Source organism: Equus przewalskii, chromosome 24 (genome assembly GCF_037783145.1).
Source record: "Equus przewalskii isolate Varuska chromosome 24, EquPr2, whole genome shotgun sequence".
Lineage (NCBI taxonomy): Eukaryota > Metazoa > Chordata > Mammalia > Perissodactyla > Equidae > Equus > Equus przewalskii.
Window position 1 is genome coordinate 23,171,835 of NC_091854.1, and position 22,402 is coordinate 23,194,236.

Consider the following 22,402-nt stretch of genomic DNA (forward strand, 5'->3'; position numbering starts at 1 on the left):
AAAGGGGAAAAGAGCGTTTAATGCATGTTCATTGATTGCTGACAGGATCCTAGGCCTTGTATAAAGCAGCATATGCACATGTATTGATAGATGGATAAATCGGTCATAGAGTAGTGCGACTCAAGACAACCAATATTTGCCCGCTTTCCAAAGCACACTAAATCTCAATCTGAGTCTCAAATTGCAGTCAGCATATATAGGAATCTGCAGCACAGGTTCTCTTTTATTATTGAAGGAGACAGCTGCCTAGTCAATGTAAATTTTATTGTAAACTTGTTTAATAGAATTCACAATTATGGGAGGACAAACACACTTGAGACACTAATGGAGGGTCTGAGCTTGATATGTGTAGACAGAGGCCTATCAGACTTAGCATCAGTTATTGTTTCATAGAGAAAGGTGGGCAATAAAAGAAAGTGACTACTAATGAAAAAGAATTCCTGCTGATCCATTGCCACCATCCCTGCTGACCAAGAGTACAAAATAGGAGTGGAATAAGCATCTAAAGTTTTGGTATAGTAAGTAAATACTGTATGGATATTTTATCCTGTGGTACTCAATATTTCTGCCCCATTTGATACCTAGGATCCTTTATCTATTGAAACTCTCTATACCCCTAATTATTGTGATACTATAGCATCCTTGCTTTCCTCATACCACTCTGAGCAATCCTTCTTTGTCTCCTCAATGGCTCTTCAGTAATTCCTCAAGTCTCTGTGGATATTCCCTTAGGCTCAGTCACTGACCATCTATTAGACCCAATTTGCAACTTTCAGAAATTGTTAAGGTATCGAATATCAGCTCTACACATATAATTTCCAAAAACTTTCATTAAGACCCAATTTCTCCATAAAATGCGAATTGTATATTTCTAAATTAACGAGTATTTCCACTTGAAAATTTAAATGTCATCAGCAAATCAACATGTCTAGAGCTAACTGATTTTTACTCCAAATTGAATCCTTTACTCAATCCTTTATCTCTGTCCGTTTAATCATCATATCATCACTCTGGGATCCATACTAAATACTGCAGTCAAATAAATCCTCTTTCACACATTATCAAATCTCCAATTATTCTCTTGCTCAAAAAGTCTCAATGGCTCCCCATTTCTTATTGGAACAAAATCCAATTGACTGTAAGTGTCTTTAAGGAGCAGAAATTTCTGTGTTCTATTAATCTCTTTAACTACCACAACATCAAGTCTTGTGTGTTGTACATTGTAAACTACAACAATTGCTTATTGAAGTGAATTAAACTCCTTGGGCTTCTATTCTCAGTTTCCTTAGCAGGGTCCATTCCTACAGGGACTCTTCACAATCTGTTTCATGCTATCATTCTATTCACCCTCCCCTAAAGGTGCTCAGCTCATTCTTCCTTCCTATTTGTGAACATGATTCCTCTTCTTTCTCTCTCCAGTTCTCACCACTCTTCAAATTTCAGCCGAATTTCAAACCCCCCCTCATAATTTCTTCCCTAACTCCTCTAGTCCACATTGCTCTCTATTCCCAGTGAACTCTTAACCCTTCTAATTTTGTGTTCTTTGCTATTTCTAGCTATACAATTATCGTATTTCTAATTATCAAACCCCACTCTGATATTTGACTCCTTTCTTTTCTGTACTTATGACTATTTTGATTGCTTACATAATTTTTCCGATGTATTCATTTTTTTGTGTCTAGCTACACTATAAAGTTTTTAGGTGGAAAAACTATGTCATATTTTCTTGTATCATTCCCATATTCTATCAATACACTATGGCAAAAGTAGAGATTCAATAGTACGTGTTAAATGAATGAAAAGTGTGGGGGGAAAGAAAATATATTCAAAGTGGGTATTTATTGAAATTAATAGTTTTGAAAGAAATAATTCAAAGAAAAATTTCTGCATTTCAAATATGGCAGTTTTAGGTTTTTTGGATATCATTTTCCTTTATTATCTGACATGTAACTTAATTAGTCCATTAGATAAGAGACTAAAGCCTAATGTGAATATACCTGCTTTCTGCATCATCAGTGATTGACTATATAAGTTATTAAATGTTATACAATAGCTAATGAAGGAAGTTAGAGAACCCATGAAGAATTGCAGGACAAGAGTACAGATCTATTTGGAATTATTTTGGTAAAGTTTGCCCTAAGGTTGGTAGAATCGATACAATATTTTCTTCCATGCTATGACTTACAAAGCAAGAAAACAGCTATGTGAATAGGAGATGAAGAGACCAAGCTCTTAACCACCTTGCTTTTGACCCTGTTATAATTCTGTCACTCACGGCATAATCTTCTCAACACTAGACAGAAAGGATGTTGTTTTGCAAAACCTATTCTGTCATTTTCCTGGCATTAAGAGGTTGTATGTGCTTCACTCAAACTTAATATCTATCTCATCAATTCTTCCACGCAGACTTCTTTATGTTTACCTTCCATTTATTTTATCACTGGCCTTGGTTTCTTTTGTGGAAAACATTTATATATAACTGATTCTAATGGGATTCCCCCTCTCCCCATAAGTAACATAAATTCACTATATTTACAATGAATCTCACCACAAAGATTTATTTCCTGAGAAATAAGGTAATATGGTAATAGGTGGAAATGTCAACATGAAGGAAACTATTTTGCTTTCAATGAGATATGTTAATATTTACTGAATGTAAGAGCCCTTAGAAGTGACACTGCTAAAGACAGATGGATCACACCTATTTTATAGGTTTTATATATGATTTTATATGCAGCTCTATTTGTTCACAGTTGGGGTGTGTTTTTGTGTGTGTGTGTGTGTTAGTGAAAAAAGTACAATTTAACTTGCAACATGAATAAAAGAGAGAAATAGATAACTATTTAACAGTGAAGTTATAAGACTTCTCATTTATTGCGTTTCTGAGCTTACATGTGGTTATCACAACTGATAGAGTGTAAAAATCATGGGATTTTTAGTGAAATGACCAGGATTCCAGACATGGCTCTTTTTCTCAATGGCTTTGTAATTTGTAGGGCAACTACTGTACAAAAGCCTTGGTTTTACATCTATCAAATGGCAGTGATAATAAAAACTATTTCATGAGGATTCATAAAATAACTTAAATAAATAATGCAAACAAAAGTGCTCTGCATAAATGAAACTAATATTTCAACAATTAAATTTAGAACAAGATCCAAAGTCCTTCCCATAGTCTTTAAAACACTGTAATCTATTGTAACCATCCATCTGACCTCATCTCCATTGCTCTACCTCCAGCTCATGCCAAACTAATAATTTGGCTCACTCATGCTCCTCAGACACACCTAGCTCTTTTCTGCCTCAAGGCCTTAGCATGTGCTATTATTTATATTACATATAGCTTCACTATATAGTTTATTTAAAATGGTGCCTACTTCTCCACTCTGTTTTCGTTTTACCTCATTTTATTACTTTTCTAGTACTCACTACTAACTGACCTTATATAATATTTGTATTTATTGTCTATCTTGCTCTCTACAACTAAACTCCAAGAAAACAGAGATATTGCCTGTCTTTCTTGCTACTGTCACCTCAGGAAATAGAACAATATCTGATGCATAATAGATACTTAACAAATCAAATAATGAATGAGTGAATGAACAAATGAATGATCTTTCATTGAGTACTCTGTATGAAGCAATCTGAAAAATGCTTTATATGGATTATCTAATTTAATCATTACAATAGGCCTATTACTATTTCTACTTTATAAATGAAGAAAACAGAGATGTCATGAGGTACAGTAACTTGTTGAGGTAAACACAGTAAGTGGTGGAAAGTGAGCTGCCTGACTCCAAAACCTATGCTCTTAATCACTGCCATGGAGTCTCTGTATATCCAGTCATCCTTATATTCATTGACATTTGATTACGCTTTAGCAAAATAGACTGAACTGACCACCAAAATAATTTATTTAGCTTAATTTGATCTTTAAAATAAATGTGTGTGTTTGGTAGCTAAAAAATAAACTGGCTCCTTGAATCTCAAAAGCCAGTATTTGAAAACAGTTGAGAACAGGAATCCAAAGAGGCAGGTTTGTTTCTACAGGTAACCAAGGTGTGACTTACCTCCAGGTGACCAGCTATTGCAGCAACATGCAGGGCAGTGAGGCCGCCATACCCAACCTGCTGTATGTCAGCTCCACTGTGAAGCAGGGAAGTAATCAGTTCTGCACTATCCTGTAAGGAAACACATCTTTAGTGTTACTTTTCTGCTAATAGCAGGTTTGAACACTGTGCAACAGGATTTATTGATTCCCTGACTGTCAGCCAGTTTAGGTGCTCACAGAAAACTTAAATTTGATTTCTGGCATAAGGGCACATAGGATAGCAGCGAGCAGCTCTCAGATGGTTGAAATGTAGGAACAAATGACAGGGCTGTTCAGTTACAATAAATCCTCCACCACTTGACCATGAAAGACAGAAAGGACATTTACCTACGGTGAGGCTCTTGGAAACTCAACTCAAACTTACATGTAGGTCACTCCACTAAGTGTGCTTTCCTTTGCAATTGCACTGTGGAACTGACTGCAGTGGACCATTTCTCGATACTTCGGTAATTGCTTCTTCTCTAATACATACATGCCATGGGTCCTATACATATTTAATCAGTAGTGTCTTTCTTAACTTGACTCATTTAACAGCGGAAATGTTTGAAGCATCATTTAAGCCTTTAAGTTAGAATAATTTATGCAATGACCAAAGTGATCCTTACTTTCTTCACACTATAATTTGCATTGCATTTCTGTCTTTAGAGAGATGCGGAACTTTTTAATAATATTAATAGCAATTAACATACATTGAATTTTTATTACGTAATTAACCTTTATGTGCATTCATTTGTTTAAACCTAGCACATGGTAGGACTTCAAAAATAGTTGTCTATAAAAAAGCAAATTAAAAACTAAACATTTCTTTAAACAATCATATGAAAGATTACTCTTATAAACCTCATTTTATAAGTCAGAACACTCAAAGGAGTGATGTGGAGGGTCACATAGTCATAAAACCCCATACTTGGAAGAGAGTGCAAAGAAAGGCTTCATGTTGAATCCTCTCCCCCAAAGGAAGAATTCAAACCTCAACTTCTATAATACTTGGCCCATCAACATCTCAAACACATCCAGTGGCAAGAAAGTCAAATCTTCACAGGCTAGGCTGTTGGATTTATGCTTTTACATATAATTTCAAATACCGTTGGTTAGGAAAATATTCCCATGCACGTACATATAACTTCAAACGCTGTAGGTTAAGAAAATCCTCCCATTAAAAAACAAGGTTAGGTTTCTTAATGCTGCCACACATAAATGAAAGTCTAGGAGAAGTTATAAAAAAGCGAAAAAAACTTTGATAAAGAACTTCAAATAGAAAAATTAAGGTTATAGTTTCCAATTCTTCCACTCTATATGCTTGGTTTACCAAGAAAGTTAAATAAAGATTTTTGTCTTCTTTTTCTGTTCCATTGGCTCCTCCTTGCTCAGTCTATAGACTATTTTCTATTCTAAAAAAAAGCCACCATTTTTTCCACCGAATCTACGCTAATTTTATCCCCCTCTTTGCCTTCATTTTCCAAGATTCTGGAAAGTTATCAACACTACTGACAGCTCGGATTTCATTTCTTAGTAATCTCTAGCTATGTACACCCAAATCTTGCACAAATCCTGAGCTCACCATACTCCTTACACATTGAACCTTGCTTTTTCTCATACTATCCCTTCTCACAAAGGCAAATTTATTCTCCCTTCTTCCTTGTCTTGTAATATTAAGAGAAGACACCATGCCTGTTTCTTCCATCTAAGACATAAGGACCTCACCACTGTCCTGAAGTCACCTCCTTAGTTTCAGAAGGTAACCTTCTGTTTACTAAATCCAATGTCGATCATCTTCCTCCTCTCTATAGTCAGAACATCTCTTCTCGAAATCCTATCTCTTTTGCTTTCCTAAAACCATATATTTCTTGTTTCCTTCTCTTTGCCTCTTCTTTGTTTCTGTCTGTCTACAAAAAGTGAGTGGTTTAGGAGTTTAGCCACAAACCATTTTCTCATTCTAAATGCCACCTTTGATAATTCCTACACAATCTGATGACTTCATCTTCGGTCCTGACTTCTCTGCTATGTCCAAATCCCATATATCCTGCCTACACATGACATCTCAGATTGAAAATTCAAATGTTCTCTTGTAAATACCATTCATAATTTTCAAAGTGTGATCTTTCATCTCCTTGCATTCCTTATTCATATTAATGGCACTTTCTTATTCCAAATGACCTTGAGTTCCTTCAACTCAGTTTCAGAATTCTGCTGGTTTTAACTCACTAGCACTCTTCAAATTTCTTCTCCTTATCTTTAACATCACCCTCCACTTTACACAGCCTCTTAACTCGTCTCCTTGACTAAGACTTTTCTCATTGCAGTGCATCCTCCACATTGCTACCAGATAAATTTTCTTACACACAGTTTTGATCACATCATTCTCCTTTTCAATAAAACTTTCATACACTCAACAAATATTTATTGAGCCTATATGGTGTGTGAAACATTGTTCTGAGCAGTAGGGACACTGCAGTGAGTAAGATAGTTAAATCCTTGCCTTCATGGAGCTTATATTTCTACTAAGTATATGTGAGAGGAGAGAGAGAGAAATTAAACAAATAAGAACATATTATATAAAGTATCATAAAGTACCAATGGCTATGAGATAAAACAGTCAATGATAAAGCAACTACTTTAAATTGAGTGGTCAGGGAAAGCTTCACTGAGGAGGTGACCTTTGAAATAAATGGTAAATACCAGAAAAGAGAAATCAAAGCCACAATTTCAAGGAAGGGCATTCAAGCACAGGGAGTAGTTAGTGAAAAAGTCCTGAGATGGAAATAAGCTTAGTGTGTTTGAAGGTCACTGTTGAGTACAAGGTTAAAAAGAAAAAGGAAGGGAAAAGTAATGTTAAAGATGAGGTCAAAGACATCTGATCTTGTAGGACCTTGCAGGCCATGGTATCGGGTGTTTGGATTTTTTCCAAGTGCAATAGATAGCAGGGGAATGACATGAAACTGAGATAGGGAAGAAGCAGGAAGTAGTTTTTGAGGTAGAAATAAAATGTTTCATTTTTCACATGTTAAGTTCGAGATGCTTACAATGCAGGGTTAAGATTGTGGGTACTAGAAGTAGCCTCCCTAGTTAACATCCCAGCTCTGCTAATGCAAGGTGTTATATAACCCTTTACACTAATTTCTTGGTTATAATAAAAGGGGGACAATAAATGTATCCATCTAATGTGATACACATAAACTCTGTATCCACAACTGATGTGATAATACATATAAAGCACTTACAAGGTACCTGGCAAAACACTGCTCAATAAGCTGATTACCATTGGACCTGGAAGTCTGGGGCTCAGTATAGTCCTCACCGGAAACTTCCAGATAAGACTGCAACGTGACTCCATCATCTAGCTCCCCTTTCTCCTTTCCCTTTACCTCCTCCATACAACTTCACTTCCTCTGCTTCACTAGTTACTGAAATAATCAAAGGAATAAAACATAAGAAAACTCTGAAATTTCCAGTACTGAAAATTAGGAAATGTCTACTAGCTTTGCCTCCTCTAGAAAAAATAATTCATAGGAGTTAACTCTAACCCCACCAATAACCTTTAATTTTGAATGGTGAGGGCTAAAGACATGGGTAGTCTCTGAGATAAATAGGAAAGACATCACCTTAAGGCATTTTTCCCTGCAAATGGGCAGGCATTTAAAGGCAGGGAAGTGGACAAAGTCTTTTTACACATAGAATCATTTTTAAAAATAGAGGGAAAATATGATAAATTTGAGCAAATGAAAGTATTTAAAAAACACAACATTATAAGGTAAATGACAAATTGGAGAAATATTCACAATATGTAAAACTGACAAGTGGTTTGTATATTTAATATATGAAGAACTCATACAAATCTGTAGAAAGATGGATACTCTTTAATTCGATGAATATTTATTAATAACTGTTTACCTTACGACAAGCACTGTACTAGGCTAAGTTAAAATAAATTAAACATTAATCATGGAGCATATGAAGTATATATCCATCAGGCAGATTCTAGTAAACACACATTCATCCTTCCCTCAGCTGACTTTGTATTTTCTTATTTAGCCAAAATTTGTGGAATTTAAGAGAAAATATGTTACGATTTCTTCAGAATGGGCAAATGGTGAAGTCTAAAGTTAGAAGTACTAGATTATCCTCTCATGTCTTAGTTGGATTTCTCAAGTTGACCTCTGACTGATCTAAATACTTTTAAACTAAATACTATAAAAATAGAACTTTTATCTTACCAAGCCATGCTACAGAGAATGTAATAAAACAATCGCTGCTGCTTGTAAATTGCTTACCATGGGGTAAGTACCATGGCAAACGTTTCGTCTAGATTATGTCTTTCAAGCTTCACCTATGAGGAAAATATTACTATCGCTATTTATGGCTGACGACAGTCAGGCTCAAAGAATTTAAAGTACTTGTAGAACCTAAAATAGTTTGTAAAGCGTTGGAACTAGATACAGACTTCGGTCTGTTCGGCTCCAAAATCCAAGCTTCACTTTTCACTTTCCATGGTGTGTTAGCTGATCTTTTCTTGGTTCCAATCTCAAGGAAAAACTTGAGTGGGTGTACTTGTGTTGTATTTAACTGACAAGTCCCAAAAGTTTCTCCCCTACTCTACAGGAATATTGTGTCCTAATGGAATAATTTTAAAAGTCAGCAATATGATATGTACCTCCTGGAAAGAATATTCACATAAAATAAAAACACTAGGCAAATTTTAAATATTATAAAGCTGATCGCACTTATTGCTCGCACTCTACAGTTTACAACAAGTATCTAAGGGTAAATTTTTTTTTTTTTAAAGATTGGCACCTGGGCTAACAACTGTTGCCAATCTTCCCTTTTTTTTTTTAAGGATTGGCACCTGGGCTAACAACTGTTGCCAATCTTTTTTTTTTTTTTCTGCTATATCTCCCCAAACCCCCCCGTACACAGTAGTGTATCTTAGTTGCAGGTCCTTCTAGTTGTGGGATGTGGGACACCGCCTCACCGTGGCCTGACAAGCAGTGCCATGTCCGCGCCCAGGATCCGAAGCCTGGGCCACCTCAGTGGATGGAGAGCAGGAACTTAACCACTCGGGCACGGGGCCGGCCCCTAAGGGTAAATTTTTTCAAAGAAAGACTCTTAGGACTTCCATAGGGAATAGTCTTCTGGAGGTACTGACAGATTTTCCGGCACACACTGTTAGCTAAATTTACATCATTATTATTCAATAGGACACAGAAAAGCAATCTCAAGTGTGAGGTAAATAAACCTTTGTAATGCAGTCATGTGTACAATATTTACTATTTTTAAACAAAAGAAAATCCATGTGTGGAAGAGTGAGGCCTGGATAAAAAATCAGTCCAGACATATCTTTGAAAAAATAAGATTTGGGGTACCATAGACCTCCAAAGATTTATGTAAATGGATGGAAACTTTGGTAATGATAGCAACTCCAACTTTGTACTATTCATAAAATTCTAACACAGCATCTAATATCCTGCCTGTTGTTTGCTCTGTGATTGTTACTATGGATAAAGCCAAGATAAGTAACCATTAGTGTCAGAGAGATCAGATTCTCTACCACCAAATTACATAAACTAAAAAAAAAATACATATATATTAACGAGTGTTTTTGCCCATTCTATTCCAGAGTAAAAATTAAACTGGGACTTTTTAATGTGTAAAATTTACTTCCTTTTGATTATGGAAATATGTCCCCTGGAAGTTTTAAAACATGGCAACCATTCATTTACAATCTTCCTATTTATATATGAAATCTGTGTCCCTTCTCCTTGAATCTGGGTAGGTTGTGACCAAAATAGTGTAGCAGAAGTGAACTATGCTTCTTCCAATGCTAGGTCATAGAAAGCCACATAGCTTCCTCACTGTTTTCTGGAAAACTTGCTCATACAGCTCTGAGCTACCATGTAAGAAGTTGACTAAACTGAGGCAGCCATGCTATAAGGAAGCCCAGGCCACGTGGAGAGGCTACATACCACATAAAGGATCCCCAGTGAAATGACCCAGCTAAGGCCAGCCTTATGGTCATCGCAGCCAAGGCACCAGATGTGAAGCCTCCAGAGGATTCCAGTTCCCCAGCTGATGGAATTACCCCCAGTCATTCATGTCTTCTCAGCTGAGGTCCTAAATATGGTGAAGAATCAAGCCATCCTCACTGTATCTTGTCTGAATTTCTGAACTGAGAAGCCATGAGAATAATAAAATGATTGTTGTATTAGAGGACTAAGTTTCTTACATCTCAATAGATAACCAGAACATCTCGTAGTAGAAAATGTAGAAAATAAAGGAATAAATAATTTAATAACTTGTAGTATTATCATATAATCACTGTCATCATTTCTGTTTGTTTACTTCCTTACATTCTTTTTCCTAGAAATAAACCTTAACGAAACTAGATAGGGCACAGACTAATATAGTAAAGCAAACCTCTGTTTGCATCCTGATGGCCACTTCCTACATTTGGGACATGTTTCTTAGCCTCTTGAGCTGTGGGTTTTTGTTTCTTTTGTTGCAAAACAGAGATAATAATAGTATCAATCAATCAAGAATCAAAAGGCATAGTGTGTGTGCAAATGTTTGTAAACTCAAGATCTTTACAAATGTTAAGTTTATATATTTATAGTAAATGTATTACCCCCAGGATTGGCCTAAGTCTATGAGAATATTCACTTTATGTCTCAGTCTGTCCCCAAAGATGTTTAATCATGTAATACCTCAATTTCTTCACCTGTAAGATCTCAGTCGGACTAAATTGCTTTCTGTAATATCCCATCCACCTTTAATATTCTAAGGTTCACTAAAGCGTCTTCTCAAACTCCAAGGCAGAGCTGAACTTCGTTCGAAAAGAAGAATGAACTTCTGGGTGTGAAAATAGAGATCTATGCATGAGTATTTTAATAATTGTTTATCTAAGTAGTTTTTTCTTCATCAACCCAATTTACCCAGTAGGGCAATTTGTACAGCCTGCTTGTGTTTGTAAGGAAAAAAGTAATAAAAGCAGTTTTGTAGTCTTCAAGAATATTAAGGTTTCTTCTAGGACAAGAGACTACGCAGGGCTTCAGCATAAAATGTCTTTAGTTCCAGGCATTAAAATTTAATGGACTAGAGCTGCTTCATGCATCATAGACACCTCCAATGAAAGGAGCCATTAATCAGTACAAAAATAACTGCTCACGAAGGTTCACACCTACATGCCTCTTGTTGAAACAATTCTGAATTTATCTTCACAAAAGATATCAATTATTAAAGTCCTCAGTATGGTGGAAATACTTGACTTTGTTTGAAATTTTGAAAAAAAAGAAAGAAAAGAGAGAAGGAACACACTTTTTGATTGATAACCTGTACTCTTTCCTGGGTAATGCCTTCAAATTTGCTTTTGACCTATTTTTTCTCATCACCTCGGTTGACCCTTCTTCTACTTTCTGGTTCCCCATTATCACTTTCTTCCTGTGGGTGCTTCCAATTGGCCTTTGACTGTACTTGTCCTCTCATTCAATGGTGTAGTGATGATTTAGCAGGGAGAGGCTCATCATAATCTCTAGGGTTTGGGGGAATGCAAATACACACTGTTTAAAAAACAAAGTGGCAGCCAGTCGGCGGCATACTGGTTAAGTTCATGGCTCCACTTGCGTGGCTCTGGTTCGTGGTTTCGGATCCTGGGTGCAGAACTGCACACTGCTCATCAAGCCATGCTGTGGTGGCATCCCACATACAAAACAGAGGAAGATTGACATAGATGTTAGCTCAGTGACAATCTTCCTCATCAAAAAAAAAAAAAGGAAGAAGAAGAAGAATATTATAATTTCTTTAATGTACTTTCACTTACATTTTATTTATTTCAAAATTAAAGAAAAACATTTAAACAGAGTGTGAATTTATATGTTTATCCAAAGGGACAAGACTCTAAAAAGATTGAAAAACTGTTGTAGAAATCTTCCTGTTATCCTGCCAGTCCTCAAGATACTGCCCAATCTTTTGCCTTTTGAAAGAGCAATCAATGTTTACTGCCTCCATTTTCCTAACTCCATTTACTTTCAACCCATTTTTGTAATTTCTACTCCCAGAAATTCACTAAAATATCCCTTATCTGACAATTTCCTAATTTCCAATTCTAATGGCCAAAATAGGACAATATTTTGTCCAATATCAACATTATTCTTCCTCCTTTGAAGTACTTTTTTCCTTCCTAGTCACCAGAGAATGATAACTTTATTGATTTATTTATGTAACATGTACTTTTTGATGAATATACACCAGGAATTGTTCCAAGTGCTCAGAATAAGATGATAAGCAATTTTGATCTGGTCCCTGCTGTGGTGATGTTCATAATTCCTATTGGAGATTACAAGCCAGCCACAAGGGGAAATGTGTATGTGGTTTGGCCTGCACAGTATTTACAACTAAAATTTTGGATTAATGGCCAACATTTGAATATCAAGGAACTTCACACAATAACTGGTTCTCTGAAATTTTGGGCAATACTGGGCTTCCATTCCTACGTGGCAACGATGAGCTGGAGCTAGTAGTGACTGCTCCCTTTATGTGGGGCATAAGTTCTCTAATTTACCACAGTATCCACCATTTCTTATATCTCAAAAACATTGAGTCTCTGTGTGAATTCCCATTTAACGTTGTGATATTACCTGACACCTTCAGTCATTTATGTTACCTGCCTCATTCCTGAAGTCATATGGGATTTGTGACCCCTAATCTAGAGGAAGATGTAGAAAAGTAATCAAGTAATTAAATATAGCTTCATTCACAGTGTGATAAGGTAAGTATAGGGACCAAGAGAGTTCATCGGCGGGGGACCCAACCCAGCCATGGGAGGGGTCAGGGAGGGTTCTCCAGGGAGTGTTGCTGGCTAATACAAGAATTGAAAGATAAGTTAACATCTTCAGTCAGTATCCTATTAACATTTTATTGAGAACATGGCAATTTAGAAAGAGATTATGAAATATTTAGTTACTAAGAAGAAATGTGAGTATAAAAAAATCCATCTTAATGATTGCTCTAATTTGTGGGTATAAATGTTCTCTAGCTCCTTAAAGTGAGGATCAAGTATTAAACAGTGTTTAAAAGTTGCAATTAACTGAAGGATTTAGTTAAGTATGCAAACAGTGAGATTCATTTTTTTTTGAGAATTTTTTTTCATCAAAAAATTTATTATTATCTTGACAAATTCTCATTTGGGGAAAATGCAATCTGTAATTAGGAAACTTGTTCAGATAAAAAGACAACTTGAATTTTTAAAAAATATTAATTTACTTTGCCCTCTAAATTAGTGGTTCTCAACTGGGGGTGACTTTTGTCCCCAGGGGCAATATTTGTAGATATTTTTAGTGTCACAACTGGGGATGGGAGAGGTGCCTCCTGGTATCTAGAGAACAGAGACCAGGAATGCTGCTAATGTATTAAAATGCACAGGACAGCCCCCAACAACAAGGAATTATCCAACCCAAAATGTCAGTAATGCCAAGGCAGAGAAATTTTGGCCTAAATAGAAAGAGGATTCAGAAACTATGAAACACATGCTTTGGGTCCTGGATTTTAGGATAGTTGAAAAAAACTCCACTTTACAATCATATACGTGTGCTAAGGAAGAAAAAAATCAGGGAAAAAAAAGGATACAATAGTTTCCAGGCTATGAATCACCATGAATAGAAAGCACGGGGTTTTCTGATAGGCATGGTGTGTTTAGATCTGGGGAGCCAGACAGACATAGGCGTATAAAAAATTTTTCCCTCCTTCCTTTACCTTCCCCTTTGTAATAAATAAATAAAATGACTCCTTCTGAATGATTGGAATGAGGTATTGATAGAAATCTGTAGAATGGAATAATTGACCATTCAACATCTGCTTTTATCATATGAAATCTTAAAAAAAAAATAAAAACCAAAGAATCAAAACGCTACTTTCCGTTCATTAAAGAAATTTCATCAAGTGGTTTGTCTGTGTACTGAAAGAGAGGTATGTGTGAGGTTAAATTAGATGTTCTAATAAGCCTCTGTTCATTAACATTTTTATTTAAGATCTTTGAAACTATATAAATCTCAATTTTTTCCCCAAAGTCTTGTGTTTCATTTTAGGAGTACAACTCAGATACCATCTAAAGAAATATGCCCCAAAGTGGAATGCAATTATGCAGGAATCTTGTAAGAAAATTCACTAGCGTGCAAAAAGAAAATAGTATAAATTCTATTTACATTTACTTATATTTAAAGATGATAAAATTTTACTAATATTTAACATAAAAATTTGCACTAGTGGTCTTAGTTCATATATCAGTTAGTCATATGTCACATACAGTACCCAAAGTATAATAAATAAATACTTGGAATTCCAAACGGAGAGGAGTTGAGAGTTACCCCTCATTCTTATTTAAGCATTTAGTACATGACTACACATTATAGTTTATGTGAGTCAAATTAAGTAGATTTATACATTTTAATACCTAATTTTAACTGAATCAATCCTTAAAAAAATGGCAGATTATCTTTAAAAGATTCCTGTGAAGAAATCACAGGTCAAATATATATTACTAATGTAAGAAGAAGAAAAACTGGCAGAGCTGGTATTTCTCTTTCTACTAATCTGAGCTTTTTGTAATCCAAATTTCCAGGTGAAATGAATCTAATAATATTTGAAAATAAATTTATCAAAATATTTTGATATTATCAAAAAGAATATTTGAAATACGGATTTACGGCCACAAATTTTAACGCTGTTTGCCAAACAGTGTATTTTGCCTTTAGCTGGTGAGTTTTATTCATGATTATAATTTATGAACAAATATATACACTTCGAGGTGCTAATGTTTATATGGCACATGATAAAAAATGTTTGGAGTCCATTGATCTAAGTATAGATCCCATTGTTTTGATGTTATTAGGTTACATAGTCTCCTCTCTTTAGAATGTTAATGTTCCAGAAGACATGGTCTGCTTCTTTTTGATTTTCTGTATAAAATGGTTGACACATTAAATCTCCAATAAATGTTTGTTGAAAGGAAAGCTCAACACTAATACTTGAGTACTTATTATGTGCCAGGTATTTTGCTAAGTACTGCATATGATTCGTCCTTTTTCAAACTCTAAACCACTCAGTGAAGTAGATAATTCTATTTGCTCTACTTTCGAGAGACAGAGGGAGAGAGTAATTTGCCAAAAGACGTACAGCTAGTAAGTCTCAGAACTGAGAGATGAACAGGAATAGTTTAGCTTCTAGGCTGGCAGTCTCTATTAAGCTTTATTACATCAATAAATACAAAGAGTTGTTTGTGCTAATGTTTAGATACTCATTAATTTCTCAAGAGTATTTATCAAGGACCTTTTACAGGTCTTATACACTGAGGAATGAAAGAAAAAGACTCTCAATGCTCAAAGTTCACAGAACAACATGTGAAACATTAAAATACACAAATAACCGTTGTAATAAAAAAGAACGTGAATTTGTAATCGAAACCCAAAAAAAGTACAATAAAATCTGCTCGGAAGTTCAAGAAGGCTAAATTTATCTTAATTTTAAATAAATAACATTTATTTATTATTTTTTAACATAACTAACAATTTTTTATCAAGAAAAGAAATAAAAAGATATTTAGGGAGAAGAAATAACAAGAATAAAAACACTGAAGTGTGAAAGTGCTTGACCAAACGAATGGAGTAATCCAGAACAGTGCTTTTCAAATATTAGCCTGCAAATATGTCAGCTGAGGTTTAAAAAAAAAAAAAGCACCCTCTGCTAGAGTAGGGTGGGGGCAGAGAGTGAGATTCTGCATTCCTAAAAATCTCTCATTTGAGACCAATGCTGTTGATCTTCTGACATAATTTGAGTTGTAAGACTTAAGCGGTGATCTTCACCAGTAGCCCTAGACTTCTTGGTTCAAAATTGCCTAGCTGTTTGTTAAAAATTTAGACTCCCCGCCTATCCTAGATGTACCAAATTAGATTGGGATGAGATGGAGAGAAAATATCCATTTTAAACATGTAGGTACCATATGATTCACATGCATATTAAATTTGAAAATCATTAGGGTTGGGAGGGCAGAGACTGCACGAAAAGACTCTGGAAAGTAATTTCAACAAAATCCTGAATTAAAGAATCTTCAATCTCTTATTCAGGAGTTTGAATTTTATTAAACAGGAAATGGGTGACAACAGAAAGTTTTAAACAGAACATTGATGTCATTGATTTGTGTCTTATGCAGACCGTTTTGGAAGCAATCAAAAAATAGAGGGGGCTGGCCCTGTGGTATAGTTGTCTATTCGCACCCTCTGCTTTGGTGGCCCAGGGTTCGTGGGTTTGGATTCTTGGTGCAGACCTACACACCACTTGTGAAGCCATGCTTTGGAAGCATCCCACATACAAAAAAAAATAAAGGAAGATTGGCACAGATGTTATCTGAGGGACAATCTTTCTCGAGCAAAAAGAGGAAGATTGGCAACAGATTAGCTCAGGGAGAATCTTTTTCATCAAAAAAAAAAAAAAAAAAAAAAGGTGGGACCATGACAGAATAACTTGTATGGACTTTCCCTACTGACAAGTAAAATCTCTAAAATGGAACAAAATATATGACACAACTGTTCTCAGGCACTGAAGAACATGAACAAAGAAGTGTGATCTTTGAGAGAAAGGAAAGATACAAAGTGAGCCCCTACAATATTCCATGATTGCTCTGGCTTTCTGCCTGAGACAGTTTTCTGTCACAGCTGTCTTACTGAGTTGAGAATGAAGATCAGATTTCTGGGATTATAAAATGGCTGTAATTTGTAGAACAGGATGACTGAGCAGAAGAAGAAGCTGCACAGAGACAGGATTGCAAAAGTTTACATGGAAATTCAATATAGGTTCTTGATTTGGGCTGTATAGACACAGAGAAAGACTAGGATCTAGAAGAGATCACCTGATTTATGGCTGAAAGGTGAATGGTAACGATAACAGATGTCAAGCCATGCTGGGAGATTTTGGAGTTCCAGCCAGTTCCAGTTAAATAGAGGGACTTTACTGAGTAGCTTGGGCATTCAGGTAAGGTACCAAAAATCCATGCCTCAGGAGTAAGAACCATATTCAGGAGTGAGGACCACATCCTAGCGTAAGAGGTATGCCATTAGGCTAAATTCAAAACTGAAGTAGACCCATGCTAACAAAAAATCAAATCAAGACTGACTAGATTAAGTGAATCCAGCAAAAATGAGAGTGCCTGCCAAAACAAAACAAAACTAACAAAAAATCTCAACACTCTTTAAAGGGAAATGACACGATGAAGATTTCCTATAACAAATTATATATAATGTCTAACATGTAATAACAATTTAATAGCTAGGTCAAGAAACTAGAAAACGTGATATATAGTCAAGAGAAAAAGCATTCAATAGAAACAAACACTGAGATAATCCAGACATTAGAAACAACAGATAAAGCATTTAAAGCAGTCATTAATGATAGGTTAGAGAATTTAAAGGAAAATGTATAAAAATAAAGGAAGAGATGAGTACTCATAGCAGAGAAATTGAAATTATATTTTAATGCTAAGTGGAAATCCTAGAACTGAAAAGTACAACCTCTGAAATGAATAATTCTTAGTAGATTAGCACCAGATGGGAGATGACAGAGAACTGCTCTTTGAACTTAAATTCAAATAATAGAAATAATTGAATTTTGAGAAGAGAAACAAAGAAGACAGAAGAAAATGAACAGAGACTTGGTCATCTGTGGGAGATTATTAAACAATCTAACATACATATTTGAAAAAGTAATGGTCAAGATTTCTGAATCTGATGAAAACACAAACTTGCAAATTTAAGCAGGTCAATGAACTACCAAAAGCATTATACAGGGAAAATCATATATAGGACTATTGCAATCAATTTGCGGAAAACCAAAGATATTTTCTTTAAAATACATGAGTGTTCAACAGAAAAATTCTAAAATATATTGGAGTTTATAACATGTATAGATGTAATGTATATGGGAGCAACAGTACAAAGAATGAAGATGAAAATGGAAGGTTTTTATGTTTAAAATGAAGCAGGTGAATATTAATAGGCAGCGCCTGTGATATATTAAGAATACACAGAGTTAATCAGTTAAAAAATAATGCATGAAAACTTTTGCTCTTTATATGACATTGTTAAGAAAATGAAAAGGCAGGCCATGACTGGGGGAAATTTTTACAAAATGTATATCCAACAAAGGACCTGTATTCAGAATATATAAAGATACCTTACAATTCAAGATAACAATAAACAAAATTTAAAAATGGGAAAAAAATTTAAACAGACACTACACCAAAAAAATTTGGTGACAAATAAACACATGCAAATCTATTCATCTCCATTATTCATTATGAAAAATGCAAATTATTCATAGTGAAATAGCAATATACATTCAATACAATGGCTAAAATAAAAAATACTGACCATACCAAGTGTTAGCAAGGATGTGGAACAACTAGAATTCTCATACACTGCTGATGGGAACGTAAAATGAGATAGCCAATTTGGTAAAAACTTTGGCAATTTCTTATAAAATTAAACATGCGTTATGATATGACCCCGTAATTCCACTCCTAGTTATTGCCCAAGAGAAATAAGAACACATGTTCAAACAAAGATTTGTACATGAATGTTAATAACAGCTTTATTTATAATAGTCAAAATCTAGAAAGAATCAACAATCAACAGATGAATGGTTAAACAAATTGTGGTGTATCCATATAAAGAAATACTACTCTGCAGTAAAAGAAATGAATTATTGAACACAACAATACAGATGAATCTCAACAACAATATGATAAGTGGGAGAAACTATATATAAAAGAAAACATACTGAATGGATTGCATTTATATAAAATTCTAGAAAAGGGAAAACTTTAGTGATAGAGAACACATCAATGGTTTTTAGAGCCCAAGTGGGATAGAGGAGGGAACTGAACGCCAAAAAGGTATGAGGGAGTTTTGTGTATGATAGAAAAGTCCTATATCCTGACTGTGATGATGGCACATGATTATACACATTTTCAAGAGTCATCAAATTATACACTTAAAATTGTGAATTTTATTGTGTATAAATTTTATTGCAATAAACCTAACTTTAGGAAAAAAAATAAAGAAAACCATAGCAAAATATGTATGAGGGCTAATCATCCACACGGCATTAAAAATTAACATCTGCTCCATTCTTACTAATGAAAGCAGAGATGCCCCAGTTGGTAAAAAATACCCAGCCCTGAAGCAACCACAGCATGCCAGGGTATGTAACTGAAAGAGCTGTGATGTGGCCAATAGAAAGATGGGAAAACTACAGTATTCATTTTGTGAGTGTTAAGAACAAAATAAAGTTCAATTGCAATATTTTTTTAAAAAATCCAAAGAAGTATATATAAATAACTCTTCTGTATGCATCAAAAATATTAAGATCAAGAAAGCAAGGAAAGGGAGAGTAACTCCTTCAGATTAAAGGAGACTACAGAAACAAGAAACCTGAAAACATAATTCTGGATTGAATCCTAAACCAGAAAAAAATAAACATCTATAAATTACACTGTTGGGAAAACTGACCAAATTTGAATTTGGACTATAGATTAGATAATAGTATCATATCAATGCTATATTTTCTGATTTTGATAATTGTGATTATGTAAGTGAATTTCCTTTTTCTTAGGAAATAAAGAGTGAATTATTTAGTAGTAATGGGGCATGTAATCTTCAATTTACTTTCAAATGGTTCAGGAAAAAAATAGAATAACAACAGAGATGGGACAAAATGTAAACAATTAGTAAATCTGAATAAAGTGTATACAGGAGTTTCTTGTAATATTCTGGTAATTTTTTGTTTGAAATAATATCAAAGTAAAAATATGTTAAATATATATGGGGGAAGGAAACTGGAGCCCAAAATGAATTAGATACTTATTGCAGTAGTTCAGGAAAGGGGTAATTAGAACTAGATTTAATGCGATGGTAGTGTGAATGGCTACTTTATACTGTTTCTGTGTTTAAAGCGGAGAGGTAGATTTAATTTGTTTTTGCCTTTGTTAAAGAATAAGGAAAGTAACCATGCATTCTATTACGGCCTTTTAAAAAAGAATTTTTGCCTATTTTGTGTCCTAAGATTCTAAATTTATTTCAACTTGCTACAAAAAAGTTATAGTTCATATATTCTTCTGTAAAATATAAGAAAACAGAAGAAATAGAGCAAAGAAAACTCTATAAATGGAAATTTAGTTGTGATAAACAGAGTTGGAAGAAATATATTCCCTAAAGACTGTAGCACTAAATCATTCAGAACCCATTTGTGCGGTTGTGTCATGCTAAGTCTTAGGAAAATGAACTAACATAGAAAGAATCTCCCAGACAGACAGATTCAGAATTCATGGTTTCACATAGGGCCTTGACTATCCATCACCTGCTTCCTATTCCTTAGAGCTCTTCTACTTTCCCCACCGGCCATCCAGCAGAAAAGCCAGCCTCAGACACTGTTTCCTGCTCCCTGGTCTCAGCCTCCACTCAAGCTTTGCAGGATGATTAGTAAGTATTAAAGATAAATTAGGGCCTAACTGATGCTTTCTCCCAGAAGGAATCAGAAGAATTGACTAGGCATTGACTGGGCATGAAAAAGGATGAGCATTAGAGCATTTGCAGTGTGAATCACAGGAATATGTGAATCTGAATCACGGGAAAATATAGCTCTCTTCCTCCACAGTGATAAACCCTAAAGGTCAGGAGAGGGATGAAGTGCAAAGTGATCCTGATATGAACAAACAGTTACCACCCCCCCACACATACACACACATACCTGCACATACAAAACTGAAATGAAATCCTGTCACAGATTACACAATATTGAAAAAGAACAAAATACGCAATATGACAATGAGAATCTGGGAGTATGAGCCAACTGTACTTGATTCTAATCATTATTCTAACATTTACTAAATATCGAAATTTATTCTTCAGTTTCCTTTTCTGCAAAATAAACCCTAATATGCATCTGACTAATTTATTTCAGCAAAGAAATAATCTCTATCATACCTAGTGTGATATTTAGCTCATAATAAGTACAGAGTAAGTAGAAGCTTATAATTAGAGAAAGAACATTTATATTCAATTTATATAATATATAAATATATATTTGTGACAATCTCAGGGATGTAAGCCAACTCTGAGTATCCCAATTTTCCAATACACTTTCATATTTACTTTCTGGTCAGGTACTGAGATTAGGTTGCAAACAGGGACTAACGTAAGGAAACAAGCAACTGAAGCAAATGTAGGAGAAATAAAAGAAGGAAACTAACAGGAACTCTAGAGATATTTTTTTTATTAACGAAAACATGCAGAAAAAGAAGGCAGTTCCAATGTGCTTCTTTCATCCTCACTTTTTGCACAGAGGCAAGTTGGACTCCTGGTAAGGAGCTCCAGCGAGGGAACCAGACTGGTAGGCTTCACATCCTGGCTAACCATCGGCTAACCGTGTAACCTTGGGGATACTAAGAGCATTCACTTGCAGGGTTCTTGTGAGAATTAAATGTTAAACATGGACAGCATTAAAAAAGTATGTGTCTGGTATATAGATGGTACCTGCTCAATAAAGAGAAAAATCCATCCAATAATGTAATACTCTGGTCACTCTGAATGTTTTCTACGACTATTAATTTGTCAACCAAAAAAGCAGAAGAAAAAGCTTAAAGATACACATCATCCTTGGTCCTAATACAGTATTTATGGGAACAAAAATGTTATACCTTGTAAACTGCCAAGTGCAAGGCTGTAAATCCATTTTTTGTCAGTCGAGATGGGCGGAGCCCTTTTAACATAAGAGTTCGAATATGTGACTTGTTGCCTCAAAGAGAAAAGAGGAAAATGGTTAAATTGTTGTGGGGGTGGACTAAGTGACTTTAAAATCTCTCTTTGACTTAATGATAAATGTCACACTGATGTATGAAAATGTCAGATTGCTGTTCTGCAGGCCATTAGATTGCCATTAATTGACAACCTTACTTAGTAGTGAACATTTCTATTACACTCATAAAACTTTGTATCAATGTTGTATATTTTAATGCATTTGTCTTACATTTTTTATTTAATGCCCTCATCATCAGATGGTCTTAAAACATAACAACATGAAAAAATTCATCTCAATAAACTGTTAGTGGAATCTTAGATAAAAATCTAGTTGTACAGGATTTCCCAGAGCATCATTAGCTGTAGAGCTTATTTAGATCAGAGAAATCTGGAGGATATGACTAAGGTTGGGAAAGTATGTTTAAATTTGGGAGGAAGATCTGTTAAGTAGAGTCTGCTA

General features: G+C 34.9%; 1 protein-coding gene across 7 annotated transcripts in view; it reads right to left on the reverse strand.

Annotated features, from left to right (window-relative positions):
* Positions 1 to 22,402, reverse strand: part of TNNI3K (TNNI3 interacting kinase) — a 265,756-nt gene that overhangs the window by 228,540 nt on the left and 14,814 nt on the right. For all 7 annotated transcript variants that reach the window (XM_008525043.2, XM_070592131.1, XM_070592134.1 and 4 more), the window contains 2 exons: positions 21,843 to 21,940; positions 4,071 to 4,181 (listed from right to left, as the gene is read on the reverse strand). In XM_008525043.2, coding sequence (XP_008523265.1) covers positions 4,071 to 4,181; positions 21,843 to 21,940 — 209 coding nt within the window. The remainder of the gene's footprint in view (positions 1 to 4,070; positions 4,182 to 21,842; positions 21,941 to 22,402) is intronic.